Source organism: Platichthys flesus, chromosome 8, assembly GCF_949316205.1.
Source record: "Platichthys flesus chromosome 8, fPlaFle2.1, whole genome shotgun sequence".
Taxonomy (NCBI): domain Eukaryota; kingdom Metazoa; phylum Chordata; class Actinopteri; order Pleuronectiformes; family Pleuronectidae; genus Platichthys; species Platichthys flesus.
Window position 1 is genome coordinate 1,433,294 of NC_084952.1, and position 26,271 is coordinate 1,459,564.

At 45.3% G+C, this 26,271-nt stretch overlaps 1 protein-coding gene across 1 annotated transcript; it reads left to right on the forward strand.

Moving 5' to 3' along the window:
- Positions 1 to 1,083: 1,083 nt before the first annotated feature.
- On the forward strand, positions 1,084 to 26,271 carry LOC133958490 (complexin-2). The gene is made up of 4 exons (XM_062393310.1): positions 1,084 to 1,168; positions 19,152 to 19,291; positions 25,252 to 25,427; positions 25,911 to 26,271. Exons 2-4 carry the CDS (start codon positions 19,261 to 19,263, stop codon positions 26,106 to 26,108), a joined length of 405 nt encoding a protein of 134 aa, XP_062249294.1. The 5' UTR covers positions 1,084 to 1,168; positions 19,152 to 19,260; the 3' UTR covers positions 26,109 to 26,271.

A 26,271-nucleotide genomic window follows, 5' to 3' on the forward strand; every position in this document is an offset into this window, starting at 1 on the left:
TCCAGTGTTTGTGTCAGTTGCTTCTGTCTGTTGACTCCGTGTTGTTAGCGTGACTCGGCCGTGAGCAGCAGACGCCAGCTGTCCTGTGTGTTTGCTCAGTGTGTGTCTGTGTGTGTGTGCACAGTGATAAATGAGCCTGGTAATGACACTTTAACAATGAGAGCATTAGTGTTACACCAGGCGTCACATCAGCAGCCTCCGGCCTCGACAGCTGCCGGCACCTGAACGCACCATCCTGATCTTTTATTACTGAGCAGCGGCTGGTTCTCCACTTTATTAATGAGTCGTCCTGAAGTTTAACAGATGATCAAGTTCGATACCTGATTCAGATTAGGACATTACAATCTGCCTCCATTGCCCCCTGGGTTATTACCCCTGCCTCCTCCATGTTAGCAGGTTGGACATGGACCAAACTAAAAACAATAACAACCATGTGTGAAATCGCCTGAGACTCTCCCTGAGGTTTCTAAATGTCCCCCCCCCCCCCGTTAATAGTTTTTATTTTGGTAGATTCCCTCTTGCTGATGGTTAAGAACAGAGGACCTATGAGAATAACTGGGATTTGTGAAGCTTATGTTCATCTTTTATCTCTTCTATATGATTTCTCTCTTTTTTTATGCAGCAGAGACTTGATTAAGTTTCCAGCCTCTGAAACCTGATGCATGTTTGGGATTGTGTGTTTTTTTGCAGCATCACCTGCTCCATTGTGTGTGTGTGCGGCTGTTTGTGTCTGTGTGTGTGTTTTCTTATGATCCTGCATGTTGGACATTAACAAAGCAGCTGAGCATAAAAATCTGTGTTGTTTCTCGGTATTGAACCGTTTTCTGTGTCGCCATATGCTTTCTGCTGCTCTCTCTCTCTCTCTCTCTCTCTTGTGTCTTGGAGGAGCAGAGGCTGTGAGGTAATAGTGTGCAGGAGGAGGGGTGAGAGAGAGAGAGAGAGAGAGAGAGAGAGAGAGAGAGAGAGAGAGATAGGGACAGAGAGACAGATAGAGAGAGAGAGAGAGAGAGAGAGAGAGAGAGAGAGAGAGAGAGAGAGAGAGAGAGAGAGAGAGAGAGAGAGAGAGAGAGAGAGAGAGAGAGAGGGATATAGGACGGGCATCACACGGAGGTTGGGCTGCAGACTGGTCCGGATCCTTCCACCGCTTCGGTCGCTCCAGACGCATCAGGTCAGTAAAAACCAACGCACTGTGCGCAACAGTGTCTGAGAGCGCGTGTGCGCGAGGATGCTCGGTCATTAAGGTTGTTATTGTGTGTGTGTGTGTGTGTGTGTGTTTGAGGAGGAAGAGGAGGAGGAAGAGGATGAGGTGGTGTTCGCGGTGCAGATGATGTGAGGATGGACATGGAGGAGAGTGAGAGTGTGCGCACAGGTTTTTAGGCGTGAACTGCTGGTGTGTTTGTGCAGTGTCTGTAGTGTGTCTGTGTGTGCGAGTCAGTCTGTGTGTGTGTGTGTGCCGACACTCCGCAGGTGTCACTCAGATTCACCTGTTTTCATGCAACATGGTGAAGACGCGCACTGTGCAGAGAAAACCCGGGTTCTTAACTCGGGTTTGTCACCAGGGCGCGCTACGGTGGTTTCCTCTCTCCACCTCCTCCACCTCCTCCTCCTCTTCCTCCTCCTCCTCTTCCTCCTGCTGCTCAGAGTTTCTCCATCCTCTCCACCAGGTGAAGGTGCATCTTCTCTGTCACCACCATATCTTACATGTAGGTGCGACGGGTGTGGAAGGGAGGAGGCAGAGCAGGAGGAAGAGGAGGAGGAAGAGGAGGAGGAAGAGCCTTGTCCTCCTCCTCGTCCTCCTCCTGCAGCTGATGGTCCACTGAGGATGAGGAGGATGCAGACCCCTGGATGAGGAGGGCCCTGCAGCAGCAGCTTCACCTCGGCTGGTGATGGATGGAGAAGAGTGAATTATTTATAGCCGCCAGTGCATTGATTAGCTTCATGTAAAGCACCGGCGGCACCGGCGGCAGCAGAGAGGGGCGGTGTTAGTGTGCGAGTGCATCAAGCAAACACAGGTGGAGATGTGCATGTGGCCTGTACGTGCACACGCTTACCAGAGAGTGTTGGAGAGGAGGTGTGTGTGTGTATGTGAGAGAGAGAGAATGGGTGTGAGATGCTTGTATCTCCTCTTAGCCAATCACATGCAGAGAGAGTCTTTGACTGATGTATTTAAAGGAAAATGTCCCAAAAATAACATCAGACCATAATTGATAATAAGACTTTGTGTTATGGTGAAAATCTCCTGCAGCCTCAGCCAACTTTAATATTTCAGAAATGTAAACCATGTGGTAAATATCTTATTTTGTTTGGAGAGGAAATGAAAATCACCTCCTGCAAACATCCTCTGAAGCAGCAGCTCAGTAGTTTTACTCTCAGGGACACTGAGATGTAACTCATAATGTAACATGTGTGACAGCGTGTATCACGGATCATAGGTGTGCTGGTGTCCACAGGAAGCAGATTGTGTTTCTTTTGTCGGAGTGACAACGAGGTGGAGCTGTGACTCGAACGCTTTGTCTTCACCGCTCCTGTCGAGTTGTAACTGAAAAGAAGAGAAATCAGAATGTGTGACTGAATCATCGTTTCCATTAGTCGGGTTTCGCTGCTTTGTTTGGTGTGGTGTGTTGTAATAAAACTAGAATCTATAAGTGTGCACTCAAAACCTAAATCAAATATATAATTAGCTTCATTTTGACTGACAATATCATTATAACACAATAAAATATATAGATTAGATAAATCAATATTATAAAAGTGCCATCTTGGTGATAAAAGCTGGTTGAAAAAAAATACCAATCAATACTCAGAGTCGTTTCCCAAACAAACAGAAGTATGATTAATACTGTGCAGAGTATTTCCAGTAGCTGCAGGGTTCATCGTTTATTCTGGATTTCCCTGTCGTCTCAATCGAGAACCTCAGAGTTCCTTCCAGCGCCTGATAGCAGTCAGTGATCCCAAACACACAGTCGCTCAGTCAGCAGAGTAACACAACAATCACACAAACCAGATGATGGAGCCGATGAGAGCGACCGGTGAAAAGTTCCTTATTGTTCCCGGAGGATGAGAAAAAGAGAAACTGATCTGAACACGAGCAGCGAAGATGAAACGATGTGGAGCAGAACCTCGGGATTCACCCTGTGTCCGTGTCACCCTCTCCGTCTGCCCCCTGCACATGCACGCACTCACCAGCAGCTCTCGTTATTCACCACACGTGCACGACACACGAGGAGGAAACTCCCTGATTCCTCTGATTGCTGCCGCCTCAGGTCACAGCCACGGTAATGTGTCGAGCTGTGAAATGCAGAACTGCTCCGTGGTTTATTATCCCAGGTGGGAAACTAGGTTTGCAGTTAGTTGCACAACAGAAAATAACAACAACACAACATTTATAATATGTGAGTGAATTCAAAGATGTTTGTTAGATATTCCCTACAATAAACGAAAGGCAGTGTGACCTCCCTGCTGCTGCTGGAATGACCCCCGGCGTCCCGGAGCCTTTGGGAAACGCCACAGTTTGAAAACGACCACTTCCTGATTGGATGTTTTGAATCCTGAGGAGTCCTCCCCTGATTGGCTCCTCTCATGTGACCCAGCAGCAGCCGCCCCGACGCCAGCGGGGAACACACCCTGGATAATGACGGACCAGCGAAGTTAATGGTTCCACTGGCTGCTCTTTATTTAGAATGAATCTCACTGGTTTCCCGCTGCGACTCTTTCTCCAGCTCTCGCTCTCCACGTTCAGGTGACTTGTTCTCAAAAGGTTGAGTCCGGAGAAGGAACAACAAGACGGATTTACCCTCTTTCTTATTCATCGACTTTTTCCTCTTGCCGTCTGTATGAGGCGATATGAAAGATTTAGAAATCTCATCTGTTATCTGCAGAAGGAGACGTGAGCGCAGACAGGAAGAGGGGAAACGCTCGGCCTCAATGGAGAACCCGTCTCGGAGTTGGAGGCAGGCTGAGAGTTGATTGGTTTTCACAGACGAGGGTCACATGGTTTAATGAAGCTGTCGCTGGGTCAGATCTCACAGCCGCTGGAGACGTCTCAGAGACAGACGAGGACGATCAGGTGCGATGACAGGAAGCAGAATTAAACAACAAGGTGAAGCTGCTGGTGATTAACTACAGTTAACAGATCAATACAGGATCATATTTTCTACATTATTGTGATATAATAACTATATTATATTTGTACACGACAGGAAGGTAGCGTCTAGTTCAGTGAGAGGTCAGAGGTCAGTTACTGGGAGTTTGTTTCTTAGCTGGTTGTCTTACTCAGTTCTCTCTCTCCTGATCTAACTTTTTTTTAGTTGCATGTAGGAGGTGTGATAACGTCTTTATATTTATCCCTCAGTTTCAGACTGTGTCCTCCATCACAGGGAAAACAGCCCAAACTAAAATAACTGTGGCTCGATGAGACCGTCGCTCTCCACCAGCTCCACTCGCCATTTCTGTCTCCCTGCGACTTCCTCCTCTTCCCCTACGCTCATCATTCCATCTCATATTCAGTGAACTTTGAAAAGACGCCAGATTTGTCCAGATCCACTTCTCTCTGGACAAATGTCTCATCCTTCCACCAAGTGTCGTGGGAATCTGTTCTGTAGTTTCTGTTTCTGTAGTTTCTGTTTCTGTAGTTTCTGTTTAGTTTCTGTTTCTGTAGTTTCTGTTTCTGTAGTTTCTGTTTCTGTAGTTTCTGTTTCTGTAGTTTCTGTTTCTGTAGTTTCTGTTTCTGTAGTTTCTCCTCGTCCTGCTGTCAAAACAAAGACAGGAGTGAACCCACTTTGATGAAGGGAACAAAGACGTTAGATTGTGAGTTGTTAGATGAAACTCGTGTTGTGTTCAGGCTCCTGAGGCGACGCCTAGTGTGAGGAACAGACAGAGACGTCTTCCTCCTCTTCATCATCTCGTACCTGCTCTTCCTCACAGCTGATGAAGCTCTTCATCGATCAGCCGTGAAACAATGACCTATTCTAAAAAGCGTCTGAGTCACCGACGCCTCCCGGGCTCATTGTGTGTCTCGCACCTGTGATGGATGTGACTGTGTTTCACATCTGATGACTCACTGTTCAGTATTTTGACGTTTATAGCTTTTTAACGACCACTCAGAGGTTTAATGGACTCAGGGTCAAAGGTCAGCGTCATCTCTTTAGTACAAATTGACTTACAAATTCTTCTTGAGTTTGAACTCGACTGTTCTGCTCATGGTCCGTCTCTCAGGTCCACGCAGCAGCAGCTGGAGCTCATCTCAGGGTGGTGGAGAATTCTATATATGATCATAACAGATCAAACTAATTTCATCCAGCTCCTGTGGAGATTGACGACAAAGCTACAGCTACACACTGCGAGGATATAAATAGAGTTCCTGTACGGCAGCTACTGAACAATGAGAACTACATCTTTCTGTATTCAGTTTGAGCCGCAGGCATCAATTCAAGAAACAAGGTTATGATTACTATTAGTTTCTCTTTTAAAAGAGCTGTCAATCAAGCTTAGAGCAATAACAGCTTCTCATCTGGTTCATATTTATTATTTCTTCATGCTGGTTTGACTCACTTTGATCCACAGGCACTAAAATATCTTTACATTTGCTCGTAAGTAACCGTTTAATAGATGTTTGTGCTTTAGAATAGAAGAATAGAAGAAAGGTGGTTGTGTTATGAACGTGAGACGGAGCAACACAATCAGAATTATAAGAAATATAAACAAGGTCGATGTAAACAGAAGATAAAAACAGCATCAGACTATATGACGTCGATATTACACAAATAGAAAAAATCCTTATTTCAAAGTGAAATCAGGAAGAAACCTGCGATTCTAGTTTAGTATGAATCGTTTAGAATCCGTGAGCTTCGTTGATTTATTTCTTTATGTTTTAATTTCATCCTCCTGCGTGTGAAACTCCTCTGAACTCTTCGTCCTGTCGTCATCCTCTTCATCGCTCCTCTTCATCGCTCCTCTTCTTCGCTCCTCTCCAAACTGCCTCTGCTGCCCTGGCAACGACCCTTTGGCACCTGTAGCCGTGGATCACTGTGTGAGCGTTCACCAGCCGGTGAGCTCCGGCTGGGGGGGGGGAGCAGCTTGTGCAGCAGCGGGGGGGAGGGAGGGGGGGGTTAGTTTGGCTGCTGGTCGGCGTGGAGTCGTCCTCCTCGACCGCTGAGCAGCTGAAGGTTAATGGACGTGTGCTGTGATCTTCTGTTTCTCTCTCACTGACGAGGAACCTCCGGCCTGATGGCCCCGGTTCCTCCGGTTCCTCCGGTTCCTCCGGTTCCTCTGGTTCCTATGGTTCCTCTGGTTCCTATGGTTCCTCCGGTTCCTCCGGTTCCTCAGAGCCACAGAAACCAAATAGAAACGTAGCAGAGAGTCACAGGGACCTGATCCTTCATCTCCACCAACACACACCAGGTTTAATTCTGACTCCGTCTCACACACACACACACACACAGCACCAATCGAGGATTCATCCACAGCTGGAAGTCTAGTCCCTGATAAACACACTGTGGACCTGCTGGTTCAGAAAAGACTTTTCACACCTGAGGGTCTGAAGCTTCACGTGTTTGTTCCATGTTTCATCTGATCTGTTAGTTCTGGAATTCAGGGACTAAAGAATTGAGTCTGACTAACGTACGTCCTGTGGTCATCGCCTTCGTGGGCGGAGTCTAGCTGTACTTGACTCTGATTGGTTTGTAGATGGCGTCTGATGTGGGCGTGTTGTCAGTTTCGAGGTGTTCAGTGACTTCACTTTTCACTCAAATGAAAAGTCTGAACATTCAGGAGATTGTTCCTGAGATGCCACTTCTGTGATGTTGTGGTTTGAGGTTTCCCCAATAATCATATAATGATTTCTACGTCCTCCACATTACCTTCAGTGTAAACATCTAAACATTTGATCAGTCACGTGATCTTGATGTTGGACTGGAGACTTTGCTGTTTTGCAGAGTTCTCTTGATGAAGCTTGGACCTGAGCTCCACCGAGCCCCTCGTGTCGCCCCTCAGAAGAAGCAGGGACTTAATGCTCAATCAGCCGTGTAATGAATCCCACCATCCAGAACCCCCAGCTAATTAACTGCACAGCAGGTTCCAGCGCTAAGTTAAATAACCGGTGTCCGGCCCACACGGCTCGGCCTTGGAGCGGCGCCAGTGCACTTAATTCCTAATGAACACCTTTGACGTGTTCGGAGGGAAACAAAGAGACGGGTTCTGCTGCCGGCTCTTTCATTCACTCTTTGAATCGTCTCCACTGTGATGCTCGCTCTGAAGTCGTGTTCGTCTGTCGGCGCGTTTATCACGGAGCGCCTCACTCTGTCGCTCGCTGACAGGAAGTGGGGCGACTCTCAGCCCCCCCCATCCCCCCCGACGCTGCTGAGCACAGTGCTGGCAGCGTGACAGCAGCGTCTCGTTCACTGTACAAGGTCCAGAACAGAAACGGGTCAGGACTTACAACGGGCTTATACAGAAGCCACATATGGACGATACACTGGATTGGACACAGATGGAGACACTGGGAAAGTTCCCATGATGCTGACGCGTTGTCAGACAGAACCTGTGGGTTCCAGATACACAACTGGGTTTGGAGTTTAGCTGGCGTTTGTGTTTCACACCTGATCAACACATCGGGAGGTTTTCTGTTCAGACTCGATCACAACAGCATCAGATCCTCCTCATGGTTCAGGTGAAGGTGGAGCAGCCGGGTGCAGCAGACAGAGACAGGAAGTGACCTGTTACCTCTGCTGCAGAGGTCATGTGATCATGTTTACATCACCCGACACCGTCGTCAGCTCTTATCACCACAAACTCTGTTTTCTACGCGTGTGTTTTCTTTTTAGTTTTTAGCGTCTGTTGTTTTAGACGGATCGTTGAATTTAAGGTTAGTGTTTATTTACGTTTTTGTGTTTTCGTCTGGACGGAGATATTTAGTAAAACCCAGTTTGTGTGTGGAAATATCGGCAGTAGTGTCGAGGAGGCTTTAGATGTCACGTGTCAAACATTTGCTCCACGTGCTCTAAACCTTGTATCTGCAGCTCATAGACTGACGGAGGAAACTACATCCGATTTATCTACAACCACCAAGTGAAGCAAAGACTTCAGAAGAAAACTTCAGATTCAGTTCCCCCACATCTCGCTGTGTCTTCTAGCAATTGGCTAATTCACTGGTTTTAAATAAAGCCGGTGGACGTGGGGCTCGTCTCCGACAGCCGCCTGCGATCGCTCCGTATTTTTAAACTCTGCTCATCCTCCTGTCGTGGGGGGGGGGGGCAGCGAGCGACCCACAGCGAGCGCCACCGCTCTGTGTTTAATGCTAATCACCCATTGTTCCCGCTGTCACATCCACTTTGTCGAGGAGGAAGAGCTATATTGAGTGTAACTTGATTATATACCCCCCCCACCCACAGAGACCCAGCCGACCCTCCACCATGATACTGAAACACAACAACACTCAGGTTTGATCCTCTGAGCCCAGGGAGCGTGAACGTCCACGATGTCACTGCAGATGTTCCCGATGTTGGGACGTTAGCTCCTCCTCCTTCTTCTCCATGAGAAACACAAACTCCAGAAAACTTCCGGATCCAATTTTCTGGACATTTTCCAGAGTTTATGTCCGATAACAACCATGAAAGGTCAAAGTTCGAGTGTCTGTGATTTCTTATCGGGGCCAAAACGTGAAATAACTCACACTTAATGAAGTTTCCATTTAGACTCGAGGTTGACAGGAAATGAATTGATGATAATCTTGATAAAGGTTATTTATTAAAAACCAACATCAGCTTATTGCTTTTCAATCATTTAATATATTTTATTTCTTATTGTTTATTAGAACAAAACAAAGGATTGAAATCCGATCCTCATTATTCGTACGATGTTGTTCATCTCAAGACAAATCTATTTCATTATTGAGCCGTCACATTTTACAGTTAACCATAGATTCCATCATAAATAATTATAAATAAAAACACAATCAAATATAAAGAACAAAACATTCATGTATCTTTTCTACATTGTTTATTCTGTAAATATCTGCACCAAATGCCGATACCAGTGAAACCAGTAAGTCAGAGACAGTCAATAAATCAGTTGGACTCTAATTTGAATCCGTCACCTTTGACACAGGAAACAAAATCAAAGTTAATTAATGAATCAAAACAATATTGAACATAATCATTAGTCTCATCCCTACGTTGATAATTAAAGATAAAAACATTAGTATCCATGTTTGTTTCCCGGGTGGTGTTACTGGTTGGACTGGTCGTGTTTTTCGTTCTCTACAGTTCTTCTCTCCATCTCTCAGCATCATTCATCTCTGTGCTTGAGCAGCTGGCAGACGTAGCGATCCTCCGCCCACACAGCGCCGCCGCCCACCTCCCAGCATGCCGCTGGCCACTTACCACAGCCCGCCCCACCCTGACGGAGGAGAGGAGGGGAGGGGGCGGGGGGGAGAGTGAGCGCTTATTGACGAGGAAAATTACAAAAGCTCAAGAGAGAAAATACTGACTTCATATTCAGAGATAATCTGTCGTATGAACAAATCATTGAATCTGACTCGTAGAGAAACAGACCTGAAAACACAGAGGAGGAAAAGAAGGATTGTTTATCTTGAATAAAGTTTACTTCTGTAGATTTCAAACATTTATTTGTGACTCTTTGCTGAATTAAGTGAAAAAGTAGTTTATCAAATTAAACAATGTGGATTATTATTGTCCAGTTGAAGTAAATATCAGGACTTTTCCCTTTCAACTAAATCTCCATCTTGTCATGAATCTGGTGCTGCTCAGTGGAAGTGGATCAGAAACTCTCGAGGTTCACGTGTTTGCAGTGAAGACGTCGTGACCTCGTGGATTCTGCACAAACCCGACTTGTCGTTTAACCCAGATCGTCCAATCAGAGACAAACCTCTCAGCTCTCCATGAATTATGTAGAGTCTCTGAGGACGGTGATGAACAAACACTGAGCTGCAGCACCACTCGTCTCGTTCCTCTTCTTCTTTCTATTCAGAGTCCAAACCTTTACTTTTTAATTTCTTTATCAAAGAACCTGATGTCTTCCAACACATTTCATCTTTTCCTCATCACATCTTCTGTCTCGTCCCAGATCTTTGAGTTAAGACGTGTCGCTGGGATTCGAACTTTCATTCGTATCTTTTCATCCTAAAGAGGTTGTTTCTCCTTCTCCTTCTTCTCTCATCCCTTTCTCCCTCTTGTGTCACTGTCTCCTTCTATTTCCTTCACCTCCTTCTCTTTCCACATTTCTCCCATCCTCCTCCTCCTCTAAGTTTTCTCCTCCACCTCCCCCCATCAGTCTCTCCCTTCCTCCACCTTCCTCTACATTTTCTGTCTCTTTTTCATCCTTCGTCTTTAGAACCCAATCATCTTCGTCCTCCCTCCATCCTTTCCTCCTTCCTCCCCCTCTCCTCTCCTCTGGCCTGGTTTCTCTCTTTGTTATCCCTCCCTCTTCTTGTCTTCCATTGACCCCCCCCCCATCCTTCTCTTTCTTCGGCTGCCGAGCCACAAGACAAATGGACGAATGCCTCATTGGTGATATATCGCCTGCTTCCTCCCCCTCCATCCTCCATCGCCTGAGGGGAGGAGTGGGGGTGGGGGGGCTCTGCAGCTACATGTACAGGAGGAGGTCGGAGCAGTAGCCTGAGTCAATGAAGGATGCACTTACGACTTCATTGGACCTTTTACTCTGAGTTAGTGTCGAGATAATGACGCTGGAATCTAATGTTGTGTCAAATATTTATTCACTGGCCATAAATTAAATGATTATATAACAGCGGGAGCTTTAAATCCTCTCATGACACATATACAGTGTAAAATGATGTCTTATTATAACTGTTGATGTTAGTTTACTTCTTTGAAAACAACCAGATCCTCTAGTACGTGATGATCTCTTTGTTTTTTATCCATGAACCAAACAGAACTGTAGAACTGAGGTGATTAGTTCTTTAGTTCATTAATTGATCAACACTTTTGATGATTATTCAATCACAAAATATATGTATCAGTATAACAGTATCATTTATAAAAACATATTCTGCCTTAAACAGATTATTTAACAAATAAACAAAATAAAACTGAAATTACTTTTAATAATTATTGTTATTATTATTATCAAACAAGGAACATGTAGATTGATGGATGTAGAAGCAAGAAAGGATGGAAACGCTAAAAGGAGACGCATGGATGGAGTGATGGTGGAAACCAGGAGAGTGGAAGAAATCTATTTTAAATCAATGGTGGATCAAATGAGAAAAGGAAAGGATAGAAGAGAAGAGCTAAATTGGGATGGATGGAGTGATGGACAGGAAAAAAGAATGGATGAAAGTAATATGAATTTAGTGATGAATGGATGGATGGATGGAGAAGTGGAGGAGGGAACAGCTAAATGGAGATGATGGATGGATGGATGGATGAATTGAGTGATGGACACGTGTAAAAAAAGACACGGATGGAAGAAATGTGAAGTGTCGGATGAATGAAGGGAAACGGATACAGCTGAATTAAAAGAGAATAAAATGAACTAGACATTAGAAGTTAGTAGTGAATGGATGGATGAACGGATGGAAGCTGAACAGATGGAGAACACATGAATGGAGAGATGGGTGGATGAAGGTAGAGCAGGAGGAACAAATGAAAAGGTTGGAGAGAGAGATGGATGAATGAACAGATGAACCAGGATGATGGTGATGATGAACCAGTTGGTGGCTGGATGGAGAGATGAGTGGTGGATGATGGGATGATAAACTGACGGAGGATGGAGAGATTGAATGATTCAGTAGCGAGTAAGACAAATGGATGGATGGATGGATGGTTGGATGATGACATTCAGGATCACTGTAAATAGTTAAATATCAGCAGATGATGAAATGTCAGCCTACGAGCGTGTCTCTGTCGGGGGGGGGGGGGGGGGGGGGTCAACGTGTCACAGGATCTTTAGTCTTTGAATCTTTTGTCTTCAGGCAGAATCAGTTTGTTCAGAAAATGTCAGCAGCTGTTAGAATCAGCTGCTTTTACACTGAACATGAATTCTTCTTCTCTTCTCCTCCCGACGCTGGTTTGTCTGTTTCTCAGTCTCGTGAACTTTCATCTCAAAGTTCAGGATCAAAGCAGCGGCTTCGTGTTCCTGTGTGAACGTGACAGAAGTGTCCACGTGGTCCAGACGCTCCGTCCTCTGCTCCTGAAAGACGACTGACATGTCCATATATTAACACAGATTAATTGATTGATTGATTGATCGATGGATCGATAGATCATCCAATTGCATGAATGGTTTAGTGAAGCGACCTACGAGGCCCCGGGGCCCGATGAGGTCGGGGGTGTCTGCGCTTCACATGAAAGAAAGGTCACAGAAAACACAACACAACAGAAGAGAAGACTCAAGTGAGATCAACAACAAAATGACCACAAAGACACACAAAACCACCACTTGGACGTCCATCGTCTCATTATTTGGACGTTGCAGTTTTAACTGTTGCATTAGATCTGAAAACGCAGGAACATGAATTAGACAAAGATGAACCATGAAGCTGTTCCTCAGTTTGTCTTCACTTCAGATTGAACTGACAGCTTCATGTTGTCTTTGCTCTCCAGTGAGTCTGAAGTCAAACAGAGACACTGCACCGGGATCAGGTGACGGAGGTGAAGACCTGTTGAATGTGAACGTTCCCCGTCAGGTTGACTGGACGCTCTGTGAATCGGCCGTCGGAATCGATTTCAGTGTTTGTCCTGTGAACAGGTGGCAGAGCGGACGCTCTTATTGCTCCATTAATTACATCATATTCAAACAGAGGGTTTCAGCTGCAGCTCTGACGCCCCCCCCCCTCCTCATCATCCTCATCATCACTTACAGTCAAAGACAGGGTTAAGTTTGTTTGTGTTTGTGTGAAATGCAGGATTCTACGTTTCTCTGTTGTTTCTCTGGAGCTGCTTCGATTTCAGTTTTTAATCTGAAATAAATGATTAAAACCTGAAGGCTAAATCTAAAGTGAGCAAGAGGATTTAATTACAACATAAATCAATGCAGCGTTTTATTGATTCAAGGAGAAAACACATTGTCCATCATGTAATTTGAGAAAAGACAGGGTCGGTTATTCATTTACCGGACGTGACTCAGAAATATGGAATCTCGAGGGAACACTGGGGGATCTGGTTCCTCTCATTCACTTAGTGACATAAACCAGTTTTCTCTTTTACATTTAACTGTTTAAAAACAACAATAACCCAAAACACACTGATGGTTAATGAGTTACTTTCTCTCTTTCTCTCTTTGAATTTGTTGTTTTTTCACAAATCAAACATCGAAACCAAAGAAATGATCTGTCACCGCAGAGTAAAAACACAAAGATTAACCACATGAACAAAACGCCACGAGGTGTAATCAAAAGTCTGAGACAGAAACAAACGACCTCAGGAATAAGCAGCTGAAAAAAGTCAGAAAAATACATCTGGAGACGACAGATCGGTTAAAAAAAGCTGTTCTGACTCAACTTAAGCAAATTCTCTAGAAAGTCCGTCTCCAGGAAATCCTCAAATAAACCAAAATATGTATTTAAAAATTGTGTCAAAATTCTGCAGAAGTCAAACGTGCGAGTGGGTTCGGTCACTTTCAAAGAAGAGAAATGAGATGCAGTCATGTAGCCCTCCTCTGCCTTGCAGTCTCCGCTGAGGGAATAATTTATCAGCGACTAAGTCACATGAATAAATAATGGCCCCGGCGCTGCCCGGCACATCTGAGAGCGAGAGCCCGACGTGAGCAGCTCATCATTAATTCATCCACCAACGTCTCCGAAATGTGTTTCTGTCTTTGGTGACTTTTGCATCATGAATTTCGCACAAAGAGCTTCAGGATTTCAGCCTCGAGAAACAAGATGGAAGATGTTTGTCCACATTTTCTACTACGTATGTGAGAGACTTTATTTATTAATGTGTGAACGCTGGAGAAACAAGAGAGAGACGAAGGAGAGGTGATGAGGCAGCGAACCAACAACCTCCTGTGGAGAGAGTTTCCACCTTCACTCCCTGAACGTCTGGTCTCTGTGACTCTGGTGAGTGGGTTCCATCTCCTGTGAGAAGAACTGACTGAGAGTCACAGCTTCATCTGTCACAATCAGCTGAACTGAGATCAGTTAAAAATACTCTGAAGTTATTAACAACCAGAGTTTATCTCCAATATTCAGCAGGAAACTGTTAAACGTGAAGAGTTCTGACCAGAGTTTGGTGGATTTGTTACCGCTGCAGCTCTTCTGGGTCAGGGAGCAGAGGATCATGGGTAATATCCAGGGTTCAGTTGGGTTTCAGTTCAGTTTTGTTAGACATGGAACCCAACAGAGAGAATCGGTGCTGCTCAGTGAAAGGCGTTTAAATATCTTGAAAATAACTTGTTTCTTGCACTGATCCAAAACTGATCCTGAACCAGCGGCTCCAGAACAGTGTAAGACCCGTGAGATGTCTCTGTTTCCTGTTTGCTGACAGATGAAGATGAAGATGAAGATGAAGCTCCGATGGCGTCGCTCTGACCGGGTGTGAAATCGGCTCCTGTCACGGATCCTTCTCGGTTCATTCATCCTCGTTGTATTGATTTACCCATTCAGGTCCGGCCGAGTGTCCCCAGGGCCGGCTCGTCAGGCAGAGGGTGAAAGGCTCGCTGTGTGTGTCTGTGTGTGTGTGTGTGTGTGTCTGTGTGTGTGTGTATCCTCCTTGAGAACTGGTTAAAGGGGACAGGGTCATTTCACCGGTGATTTATCTTCTGCCAACGATTCTCCTGGAACTGGACGTCAGATGTTCAGTTTCTGTTTTTAAACCTCTATTTGGATCTTGAACTGAAGCTGCGTTCGAGTTCTCCTCGGACGTTTCAGTCTCCTGAGTCTGTGCTCTACCCAGGTGCAGTTCTTCTTCTTCTTTGGTTTGTTCAGGTGCTTTTAAGCCGTATGTCTCAAATGAACTGATATAACAAACTGAAAGTTAATGTGCAGTACGTGGATTTATAGTTTGTTAAACGGTTCTTATATCATTTCCTTTTAACCGTCATTTTTCCAGCCTGGAACTGCTTTCTCTGATTATTCCGACGCCACATATAGACACCATGAGCTGTTTGGGTGGAGGTGAAGTTTTGCTTGTTGACTCGTGTGTTGCACGAACCATGAAACAGACGATTACTGCAGCGTGAACGTTGATTCTGAAAATGTGAGGAGAACAAACGGCTTCAGGGCCGATGACCTTCGACCAGAGGAACTTTCTAAACTTTCTGAAGTGCCACTAGTTTCAAACTTTCTCCTTCACCATCTTGGTTTTTTGAAACCAGAAGTAACCACATTTAACGGACTGCAACCTCCACCCATTGGGCGGTAGTAGCTGTCAACCACAAGTCATCCACTCCCCAAATACAAACAGTGCTTTATGGTGTATTTGACTCTAAAGAGACCATCATTTGATTTGAAACTAGAGATGAGTCATAAACACATTAGGAAAATGTTTACTGACGTTATAAAGTGAGAAGTAGAGTCACTTTCTATAGAAACAACCAGTGGAGTCGCCCCCTGCTGGTCAGTACTGACAACACAGGTTTCAGCCGAATCCACTTTCTATATAGTCTCATCCTGCTGCGAAAAATGGTCCCTGATAAATGCAGCATGCAGGAAAAGGTGGACGACTGCTTTACCTTTGTTTACGTGACTTTGATAAAAATGAGAAATATACGTCAGAATTGCAGTAACGAGTTTTTGCACGACAACAGAAATCTGTTTTTTAATCATCATTTAAAAAAGGCAACAGCAACAAATTGGATCCAGAGTTCGTCGTTCCTCCTGTAATGGACCTGTCATCACACACATTTAAGCTTTAATCTCCTTCTCTTTCTTTCTCTCTCTCTCTCTTTCTCTCTCTCTCTCTCTTTCTCTCTCTCTTTCTTTCCCTCCCTCGAACTCATCATAAACATGTTACTCTGACAGATTTCGCCTTCTCCGAGCTTCTCTCGTTCCCTTTCGGCCGTGAAACTCAGAAACAACTTCCAATTAAGTGGATAGGATCAGCCGGCGTCCTGCCCGGCCCTGATAACAGTCTCCACATCACGCACCGCTGCCAGCGCCGGGATTATGAAATTAAAAAAGAGAAGAAGAAGAAAGGGTGGTGGAGGATGGAAGGTTGGGTGCTGGGGGATGGGAGCGGGGGTGGAGGGGGTGGAGGGGGGGGTTTGCCCCTGGGTGCTGTCAGTATACTGGGCCTTTTGTGAACCGGGGGGGTTATGTACGACTTTAAAGCTTCTCCGCTCTTATCACCCGAGTGGAGGAAGTTCAGTTGGTGGCAAGCGGCTTCAGCTTCCAGGCCGACACCCCCCCCGCCCCCTGATAAGCTCTTACATCACCTCCTCCTGGATCCGGATGGAGACGTGATGGAGACGTGATGGAGACGTAATGGAGACGTGATGGAGACGTGATGGAGACGTGATGGAGACGTGATGGAGACGTGATGAATTATTCCAGTCCGTCTCAGAAGAAGCACTTTCGGAGGCGATGGCGGTTTCCTTCCTGACGGAGAGGTTCAGGCTGATGGCCACGGTGAGAGAGGAGCCGGCAGAGCTGCTCTGAGATCAGTCACTCTCACTTCATGTTTTAATGATGAGGAGATGCTTCCTCACGGGAATAAGGACATGAGTCAGAGTTTAAACTCAAACCAATAATAAGATGATATTTAATTTGAGGAATGTGAAATCTTTTAAAAAGCAACATTTTTAGGCCACATTTTGATTTTAAAAGAATTTTCACCATAGAATAAAGTAAATTAGACCAAAGTTTGATGTTCAGAACGTGTAAACATGTGAGTTCATTTATAAATTCAGAGTTTCTGATTAATTTGAACATCAAAGAACCTTGAATCTGTTAAAACATTATATTATATTCCATTTTCCATAGTTAATGTGGGATAAAAGCCTTCGTGACATTAGACTGAAAACAGTTCATTGTAACATGTTGTAGAAAAGACCATTAAAAGCAGACGCATTAGATAGTGTGTGTGTCTGTGTGTGTAGTCGGTGGTGTATTGTGTAGCTGCATTGTGCATGGAGAAAGGAACGAGAGCTAAAGCAGCAATAAAAGCAGGAAGGTGGATAATGAGCAAGAGAGAAAGGATGGCGAGAGAAGAGACGTCCCACAGAGCGAGAGACAGACGACTGATCGGGACATGAAGCTGCTGCAGATGGAAGCAGGACGAGAGGAACCATGATGAAGACGAGGAGGACAGAGGAGGATGCACACAATGTGGTTTACAACAGGTTGATGTCGAGGAGAGGAGAGAAGTTTGAGTGAGATGTTCTTCTTTAGAGAGTTCAACACTAAAGTCAGTGCTCATCATCTGAATGTGAAGAGGAACAAATCCTGAAAAAGTCAAGGCTGCAGATTCAAGGATTATTGATAACAGTCTGTGACTCTAATGTCAAGAGGGTGTGTGTGTGTGTGCGCGTTGTTTGTGCATTGTGTGTGTGTGTGTGTGTTTGTGCATTGTGTGTATGTTTCCTTGTCTTCCAGATGTCCTTGTCTGATGCAGAATCTTTCCTTTATTCCATTAACGCGTCCTTGAGTCTGTTTCTGTAACGAAAAGAGAAATGTTCTGCTGCCAGGCCCTACACACACACACACACACACACACACACACACACACACACACACACACACACACACACACACACACTCTGTAATGAAACACAGTGGAACAAAACCTTGGCTCTAAATGCATTTGAAAGAAAACCCTTCTTTCATATTTTCTCTTTTGCTTTCTGTCGTTTGTCGTCTCACATGTACAATAGCTGAATGGGGAGTGTGACCGTGACCTCTGACCTCTCGCACTGAATGCTGGGATGTTTACAAAGAGAAATATTTTCAAATCAGAAAAGAAGAAACAGCTCCTTTATCGAGAGAGAAGAGAGACGTTCTTTCAAAATGAATCAAATCAGGTTTATGTAATTAATTAATTAATTTGCATACAAATAATCAAATGGTGCTAAAGTTTTTCATTACTGTTCCTAGTCACATTTTTTGTTTTAAATTATTAAACATTATTATGATTTGCCAGAAAATCAGAAAGGGAACAGAAGTTTTCAAATTGTTTTTTATAATTTATCTATTTCCTTCAATCTAACTTCCAGTAGCAGCTCATTGTTTTACTTCAGAAAACTCAATTTATACAAACTCAAAGTTTACTCTTCACACACAAGATTCAGTGTGTAGCATTTGTGTGCTGTTAATGAGGTATTGTGTGGTTGTGCACCTCTGTGTGTATGTGTGTGTTTGTTGTTGTACATGAGGTGCTTTCCCCCCTGACTCTAGAAATTAAGACAAAATATCCCGGATTCAAACGCTGACTGTGTGATTTTGTCACATTCGACTGATATGTTTTATGTTTTAAGTAGTTTGGTCCACGTCTCATCTGCTAACATGGAGGAGGCGGGAGTGTGTGTGTGTGTGTGTGTGTGTGGGGGGGGTAGTATTTGTATTTACGGTCTATGTGTTAAAGCGACTCTTCACACACCAACAGCTTTTCAAAAGCCTCTGGGCTGCACATACATGTCAGATCCGGTTTCCTCCGGGGACGTGGACACAGGAAGCCCGATGACGAGATTCTCTTTACGGGGGGGGGTGAGTGGAAACTGTGACTGTCGGACTTTATGAAATATGGATGAGCGGATATGGACGTGTCTTGGATTTGTTGCATTTGAGATGATTTCCCTCGGTGTGAGTTTCTATGAGTGGATATAAGCTGATTCCTCTGAACATACAAGTGCACGTGTGTGATGTGAGTCACGTATGTTAGAGAAACACAAAACAGTCGTATCATTTCATTTTCCATGAATTATTTACGGGCCGTTGGCAACAGAAGGTGATTGATCCGCTGCTCTTGAGTGACTCGACCTCGGAATCGATCCGAGTGCTTCTCCTGAACAGGATTCCTGTCACGGGGGTAAAGCGTGTTAAGAAGATCCCATTATCTGTTGTTTTAACAAGATGCCGCGGGTTCCACTGCAGGTCTGTCGATGCAGTTAGTGACGAGCAGGAGATGAGACACTTCCTTGAAGCAGGAGAGCGTCTCCAGCAGCAAGGAATCGATTATATGAACATGATTATTAGTTTTTTTAAATGCATATTAAATCGTTTCCACTCTCTTCTCTCTCAGGTGCAGCATCAGGACTGAGGAAGAGGACGAGGAAGATCTCCGGCCCGGTGGCTACATGCTCAGCTCTCCACGGCTCTGAGAACAACAACTGAACCAATCAGCTGCAACCATGGATTTTGTGATGAAGCAAGCTTTAGGTGGTGAGTACGAAACCCGGCTCCTCTTCTTCACGTCGCGTGGGAAAACCCCGGAGTGGGAGATGAAGGAGAAACGATGGAGTGCCTCCACCGAGCAGCTTCACTGGAGTGATTCAGGGTTAAGGGCCTTGCTCAAGGGCACTTCAATGCAGGGTGGTAACTATGATGTGTGAGAACAGAGAAGAGTCTTCTTCTGTTGTGGTCCGGGGGTCGTGAACCTCTGGTGGGTCGGTGAAATGAAGGAACCGGTTCATTTGGTTCATTTGGGTCATTTGGTTCATTTGGGTCATTTGGTCGCTTCGGGGGAAATCCTCAGGTGAACGTCCTCGTGGTTCAAACGTTAAATCATCGGAGGTGAAGACTGAAGCTGCTTCCGACTATTGTTTTGTTTTAAATATATAAATGAATTAAATCGGAGAAGCCATCAGATATGGGGGGCAGAGGTCAAAGCCTCCTAAATCAAGCCTCTCATCTACTTTCATCAGCTCAGTGGCTCTCTCCCTCTCCCTCTCCCTCTCCCTCTCCCTTTCTCTCTCAACCATGGGAGCCGCCCCCTGCTGGTCATTACAGTCTATCTCCATTTTTTGTGTTCATCCCTCTCTCTTTTCCAATTTTCTCCCAAATGCTTCTTGCTATTTTTTCTCCACCATCTTTGTCCGTTCGGCTCCGACTCTATTTTCCATTTTCCATCCCTCCTTTCTCCATCTTACCATTTATTACTGCTTCTCTCTATCCCTCTTTCCTCGTATCCCTTCATCCCACAGCCTCCAATTACTTTATACTACCCCATCCCACTCCTCCTCACCCCCGCCCAGCCCCCCTCCATCCATCTATTCCAGGTTGAAGTGTGTAATTTACCTCCCGTGGAGGTTCGGTCTAGTGCTGTGACCTTTTCTCCTGGAACAGACTGGCATTTATTTCACTGGGACACAGCTGGCCATCCCTGAATATATGTATACAAGCAGCCGCACACAGACACACACACACCGAGGGGAAGGACACACACACACAGACACACGCACACACACAGATGAGGTTTGATTTGTGCTTTTCGTCTCGCGGGTCGTTGAGGCCATTTTGAGATGAGGTGTCCTGACATTGATGGGGGTGTTGTGTTAAGGTGGGCGTGTCCCGGCATCAATCTAACGACAGACGCACTCATGCATAGAAATGATATCAGAGGAAAAACCAAACAGATTTTCAACCACACAAAACAATGTTTGCTTTGGATTATTGATTTTAAAATGAAGTATTACTCCGGTAAATGTCGCGTTTTAGCTCAAAACCTGATGGAAGGATGGGACATGGAAGCTATATTTAATATTTAGAGGAGTGATATTTTTGAGGGTGTAAAATTCTGGTTCCTTGTGGATTTAAATGTGTTTTCATAAGAGAGTATTCACTGTGGGTTAACAGACACAACTCGAAAACTGTAACTATCACAAGTGTGTAGGTGAGAAAATGTAAAATGGCTTCAAGGTCTTTGTTTGAAAGTGTTTGTCTCTGCGGAGCAAAGTCGTCTTCACACAAAGAACCGAGCCAGGAAAACAGAATCTAAACCTGACTGCTGTGCACACAAAGCCTCTGTGTCCAATTTAACTTCACTCAAACTTTTCTTTAATTTTCCCCCGACACACACCCACACACACACACACACAGACACACACACCCTCACTAATATCATTAGCAGTTGAACAGCCCCAGACTGCTCCATCGCTGCAGACTGAGCTATAGATTACAGCCACAGGCCACAGATTGCATTTACTGGTTTGTTTAATTAGAAATCGGATTCATCGGTGTTTCCATGTTGTGTTGCAGCTGCGGAGCTGAAACTCTCTGCAGCAACTGGACAGTTGTTTTGTTTGATAAACTTTCATTAGACATTGAATTCCCAAATTTTCATGCATTTATATTTTAAATACATCTGAACTTTGATATGACCCAAGATTCAGGTTAATATAAATTGTCAAAGGGTTTTTCTGAGTCAATCGAGAATTTGTTATTTACACATAAGATGTAACTTCTGAGACTCTGGATCCTTTTTCTTGTCGACAACATCAAATCATTTATTTTTTTCCCAAGATGCACTTCCTTCCTTTTCTGACATTACGGGGGAAATCAAACGTGTGAACTTCGCCTTTTCTCATAAAGAAAAATCAAATAAAAGATAATATTGAGATAATCTCTGGAACATCTGCGTGAACTGGTCCAGACCGGGCGGGCGGAGCTCCGTTTCATTTCCTGTGCAGGCGAGGTGAGGATGAGCAATAACAGGAAGCCACAGGCAGGTTGATGAGTTGACCAGAGACACAGCTTCGCACCAAACCACAGCTCAAGAGCACTTCAGCAGTGATGTAACCATGAAACCGTCAGATTCTGATCGATGTGGTTGATTTCCCCCCCGGTCCAGGATGTCACGTGTCTTAAGAGGGCGTCGTCTCACAGTGGAGCTCGTCCATTAGTGAGACGAGGGGGGGGGGGGTCTCTCTGAAGACCTCGGTGTCCTCTTCATCTCTGAACCGTCTTCACTCTCTCTCTGTCTTTCCTCAGCTCAACCTTCACCTTTCTTCTCTCTTCCCTTAGACGTTCATGGAAGTTTCTAAGCAAAACTTAAGAAATCCTACAGAGAAGTGAATTATTTAAATCAGTATCAAGAAAATGGACTTACAAGTAATTCCACATCCACTCAGTCCACTTTAATTTCCTAATTCATAATTACACAGTTTTTTTTTCTCATTCCCAATCTTTAAATAAGCCTATCCCTTCATCCTGTTTCTCTCTCCTTCTTACATTCTCTCCATCCCTGTGTGGATCTCTGCTCCAGTGATGAAGGGTTCAGAGGCTCAGATTCCTCGGTGTCCAGTTTGCTCCGTCAGATAAACTCTACGTGACGTCCTCTCGTTCAGGAGACGCGTCTTTGCTCGGTGGCCTCGGCTCTGGATGAGGATTTACTTAACCTCTCAACCTCTGAGTACTTGCTCCAGTATCATCGGCCTCATGATCCATCGGCAAACGTTCAACCTCATCTGCCTCTGTCCATGAAAACACAAAGACAGAGGATATCTCGTACCTTAAAGCCTTTAAATATTCAAATTATGCTTCTATTTGATCTTATTTTATGATTATTTTATTCATTTTAGAATATTTAATTATATTCCAAAGTTCTTTTTAATTTATTGCACTTTTTCTCATTTTCCCAATCATCGTTATCATAAGTTTGCATATTTTTTAATGCCTAACTAACCTCTATGTCCTTTTCATTTCTTCCCACCTCCCTGTTATTTATCCTTTAAAACTCCAATGATCTTAAACCTGCTCAGTTCCAGGTAATCGCAGGTTTCACTCTCACTGTCTCAGTGTTTTCATTCACTTCACTTCAGCTTCAACCAAATCGGCACCAGCCATCAAAACGTATCTCCGCTGCCGAGTGTTGGTCTGTTTGTGTGTCTGGTAAAGGAGCGGCTCTTTACCCATAATGCCACCATATCTCCTCCTCTTCAGACCTTTGTGTATTAAATCCTCTTCGACACAAAGACGCAGCCCCCGGACGACTGAATGAAGTAATGAGCGACTGCACAACTCGAGGACTGCGGCCGTTTGAGCACTTAGCCGGGAATTGCTCACCTTTGTCTGTCGTGCAAATCTGTCAGCTGGCCTCTAATGGACGGGGGGGGGGGGGGGAGTGGAGGAATGAGACGAGGAGCGGACGTTGTCAGAGTGTTAAAGTGTGTGGTTCTGTGGTGAAAGGATCGAAAGCTAGAGAGAAATTCTGAAGAGAAGAAATGAGAAGAAAGGAGGAGAGTAAACAAGTGGAGGAGGACGAGAAGAGGAAGATTAATCAAATCTCAACTCGAGTGAAAGGGAAACAGAAACAGAGGAGGAGGAGGGAGGAGGACGAGTGGGACAGAAAAAGACGGAGGAGGGGGACGGATGAATGGAGCATGTGAAGGGCGAAGACACTGATGGGTCAGAGAGTAAATGCTCCATCTCTCTGGAGAGCGGAGGATTCTCCCATTTCATTTATCAGACTACTTGAGAGCGTCATGGCCACGGTGTCTCCTGTGCACGTTCGATGCTTCAGTCGTGCACGTCCTCAGAAATAAACCCACAGGAGCTCTGGGGGCAGAAGCTTTGAATCTTCATATCTCCTCCTTCACACCACCTCCCTCAGGTCCTGCTTCTCTCTGTGAAGCCTGATGTTTGGTGATGATCAGGGCGAAGCCAATAACTTTGATTAGATCTGGAAGTTACAGCCTGGCTTAATGTGTGTGTGTGTGCATGTGTGTGTGTGTGTGTGTGTGTGTGTGTGTGTGTGTCTCACCACATGAGCACACTTGCCCTTTATGGGCATGAAAACACACGTCTATGCATAATTCAGGGACAATATGTTGTGTGTCTGTCTGTGTCAAAACAAGGAAGCCTCCTGAAAGGACAGTGTGACCTTAACCTGGACCCCCCCCTCTGTGTGCCAGGGAAACATTTCACATTTCACATTTCCCCCCCGACGCCCCCGACGGTGAGCTAATTTGTCATCGCAAGGTTTGCTGCAGATGAAAAAAGGCTGAAGAGCAATTAGCACCAATGTGTGAGTGTGCCCCCCCCCCCCCCCCCCCCGTCCGGTCCTTGAAGCCACAATTCTTCAGAGCAGTTCACTCAGAAATCCTCTTGTTGCCTCGGCTGGGATTCACTCTGGGATGTAACTCAGGTTTTACGGCCACATCACACTGAACAACCTCAGTACATCTCCCAGGGTTCATAGGGAGGAAATCAATAGCAATGATTGAACCATTAATGTTTAATAACCTCTCTGGCTCCCAAGTTTCCCTTTCAGTCGTTAACTTTCAGAAACAAAAGCCACACAGCAGACTTCTTGAGTTCATAAAATAGATTTCACACTTTACAATTTATGTGCTAAGGGATTTATAGGTAAGTTAAGGTAAGGTTTAGTTAACTGAGGCGACAAGAAACTTTTAACTTATCACATAACAGAACAATCCTGCATGTACAGGGACCAACAACCCTTGAGGTGTGAGTTGAAAAAGAAAATACAACTCAGATTTATACCTATACATTTATTATTTAGCAATTTTTGTTGGGGGGTGGGGGGGGGGTTAATAAGAAAAGTTATAGATTCAAACCTCAATATTTTATATTTTAAGGCAAACAATCCTGTGCAGAAAACTGTGCAGAAAACACACTGGACGGAGAACCAGGCCGCCGCCGCCGCCCAGGCTCTGTGCTCACCAGACTCCGAGAGGCAGATCAATACCCTGATGAAGTTTTCTCTCTGCTGGAAGATCCATGATTCATACTCTCTCAGGTGGTCCTGTATTTACTATCGACCACGGGGAGGTAACAACTACCTCATCGATGGGCGAGAGGGAGTCGCTTTCACATCTGCAAAATGGCCTCTGTCTCACAGGAAGAGGTGGTGAGCTGGTTTAAGAGCAGAGGGGATAGTGAGGGAACCAGTGTGGAGGTGGGAGACCGGGGAACCTGCAGCAACTGACTGGCCGCTCAGGTGCCAGAAAGTGTTGAGGCCTCGTGGCTCAGCGCTGAGGTCCAGGTTCAGCCGACAGATGGTCGACACCGGACAGAACAACGTGTCCTCCTCCGTCTCCCTGGGTCTTTGAAGCTTTTCCAATTGGCTCGTCTCCTTTTCGTGTTTTCCAAGACGCCTCAAGGATCCTCAGAAAAATCCTGTTGCCACATAATCTCCCAAACTGCTGACGTTGTGTTGTCATAGTGGAACAAGACAGTGTCCATTGTTGTGTGTTTTCATTTGTGTAGTTTGAATTTAGCTAGTTCCTGACAGGAGGAATAATGTTTGTATTCTCAAGATCTTATCGTGACCAAATAGTTTCACGAAAGCCACAAAACTACATCAACATATTTTGACCTGACTTGGCTTCAGCCTAATCTTCGCAGAGTGGAATCTAACCGTCCATGTTTCTCCTGTGCAGGCGCCACTAAAGACATGGGCAAGATGCTGGGTGGGGAGGAGAAGGAGGACCCGGACGCATCCAAGAAGGAGGAGGAGCGTCAGGAGGCGCTGAGGCAGCAGGAGGACGAGAGGAAGGCCAAGCACTCCCGCATGGAGGCAGAGAGGGAGAAGGTTCGGCAGACCATCAGGGACAAGGTGAGGAAACACTTTCTGCCTTCTCGAATGTAAGAGCTGAACAAACTGAGGGTTCCTGAACCTCTGAGAAGCTTCTGATGCTTTGGTAATAGATTGTTCCTCATATCACAGAGCAAAGTTCTGGATGTGCGTCACTAAAGAAGCCAAGGACGGGTGAAATCTGTGCCACTGATATTGTTTTATGTTTTATTCTGATGAGGAATCCAGGGATGAGTCAACGTGGCAGCAGGTTTCTGCTCCACTCATAAAACTGAAATGTTTTATTATGTCTCCTCAACTGTAGCCAGAGAAAACCACAGCCTTCACAGCCATGAGGTTTTCAGGTCGTCTGTCCATTCATCCCATTCCTGAATAAGATTTCTCATGAACACCTTGAAATCTGCGACCTTAGTTACACTTATTTGGCCACAATTGAGGAACTGATGTCCCTTCATAACATATGTCCTTGCACGTATCCTCATTCTGTCCTCTCTCTCCGTTCAGTATGGGCTGAAGAAGAAGGAGGAGAAGGAGGCGGAGGAGAAGGCAGCGATGGAGCAGGCGTGCGAGGGCTCCCTGACCCGTCCGAAGAAGGCCATCCCCAGAGGCTGTGGAGACGACGATGAGGAAGAGGAGGAGAGCATCCTGGACACCGTGCTCAAGTATCTCCCCGGACCTCTACAGGACATGTTCAAGAAGTAAAGACCCAGAGAGAAACCAGTCAAACCAGCCCTGAATTCAGGGCCCAGTCTGGCCCGGGCTGTGGGGCAGCGGGAGGAGGGGGATCTTTGTGTCGGGGACTTTGGGATGAAGGGATGAAGGTTGACGAGTGGCTGGGGGACTCGACCTGACGGGGGTGTTTGTA

Bases quoted from the DNA above. Each gene is read 5' to 3' on its own strand.
- LOC133958490 (XM_062393310.1), top strand. From the start codon at position 19,261: ATGGATTTTGTGATGAAGCAAGCTTTAGGTG. The intron at 19,292-25,251 runs GTGAGTACGAAA...TCTCCTGTGCAG, and splicing joins GATGAAGCAAGCTTTAGGTG to GCGCCACTAAAGACATGGGC. The intron at 25,428-25,910 runs GTGAGGAAACAC...CTCTCCGTTCAG, and splicing joins GGCAGACCATCAGGGACAAG to TATGGGCTGAAGAAGAAGGA.